This window comes from Trichinella spiralis (genome assembly GCF_000181795.1).
Source record: "Trichinella spiralis strain ISS 195 chromosome Unknown Scfld6023, whole genome shotgun sequence".
NCBI classification, from domain to species: domain Eukaryota; kingdom Metazoa; phylum Nematoda; class Enoplea; order Trichinellida; family Trichinellidae; genus Trichinella; species Trichinella spiralis.
Genome location: NW_003532962.1, coordinates 1 through 851, shown reverse-complemented (window position 1 = coordinate 851; position 851 = coordinate 1). Strand labels below are relative to the sequence as shown.

Genomic DNA, 851 nt, shown 5'->3' with positions numbered 1-851 from the left:
TTTTTATTTTACAAAAGGTACAAATTCACCCGTAACAATGGAAAAAGCTTAAACTCCACGTTTGTCTTGCTTAGACGTAGGGGAGTTTGTACAGTTGTAAACGTTTTTTTTTCTTTTCATTTCTATTTAACAACAAAATAACAGCATAATAATAATAATAATAATAATAATAATAATAATAATAATAATAATAATAATGAATACCGCTTCTTACGTTGTTTAACTGACAACAGAACGGTTGCAATGAGTCGACTTAGAACATTCCCGTATCTTGTAACAGATGAGTCATATCATACAGCAGCTTTACGTTTGAAACGATAACTCTAGAAACTGCAACTACAAGTCAATTTCCTTCCATAATTCGAATTGGCACACTAATAATGGAAGAGAAAAGCAAAAAAAAATAATAAACACATTCTTAAAAAGATCAAAGTTTTTGAAAAAAAGTGTAAGAGTGATGATGGTAGTGGTTAGTTTTTCTCATAAATGGGATATAATATTCGTTCATTTCTCTGCGGTATGAGCGTCACCATATCGGATGGTATTCGCTTAAGATCATTGTATTTAGCTAATAGACGACCATCTTGAACGTACAGTAGAGCAATGGAAGCTAAAATCAACAATGACACAACACTGAGCAAGATACCAAATACAGAAATCCAATAATCATTCGAATTGTCGTTTCGACTCAAATGACCATAAACTGTTCCATTGCCACTTTCGCAGTAACTTATTAAATCATCGGCAATTGCTTTTATTTGAATTATTTTTTTTCTACCCCCCCGAGTCATGGCATCATTGACCAACACGAAAACCTTTTTCACGTATCCAATGTGCCAACCAAATCAATT

At 32.5% G+C, this 851-nt stretch overlaps 1 protein-coding gene across 1 annotated transcript; it reads right to left on the bottom strand.

The window, feature by feature from the left end:
* Positions 1-470: 470 nt before the first annotated feature.
* On the bottom strand, positions 471-791 carry Tsp_15879 (conserved hypothetical protein). Its single transcript, XM_003366430.1, has one exon. The coding sequence runs from the start codon at positions 789-791 to the stop codon at positions 471-473; it is 321 nt and encodes a 106-aa protein (XP_003366478.1).
* Between the last annotated feature and the right edge of the window lie 60 nt (positions 792-851).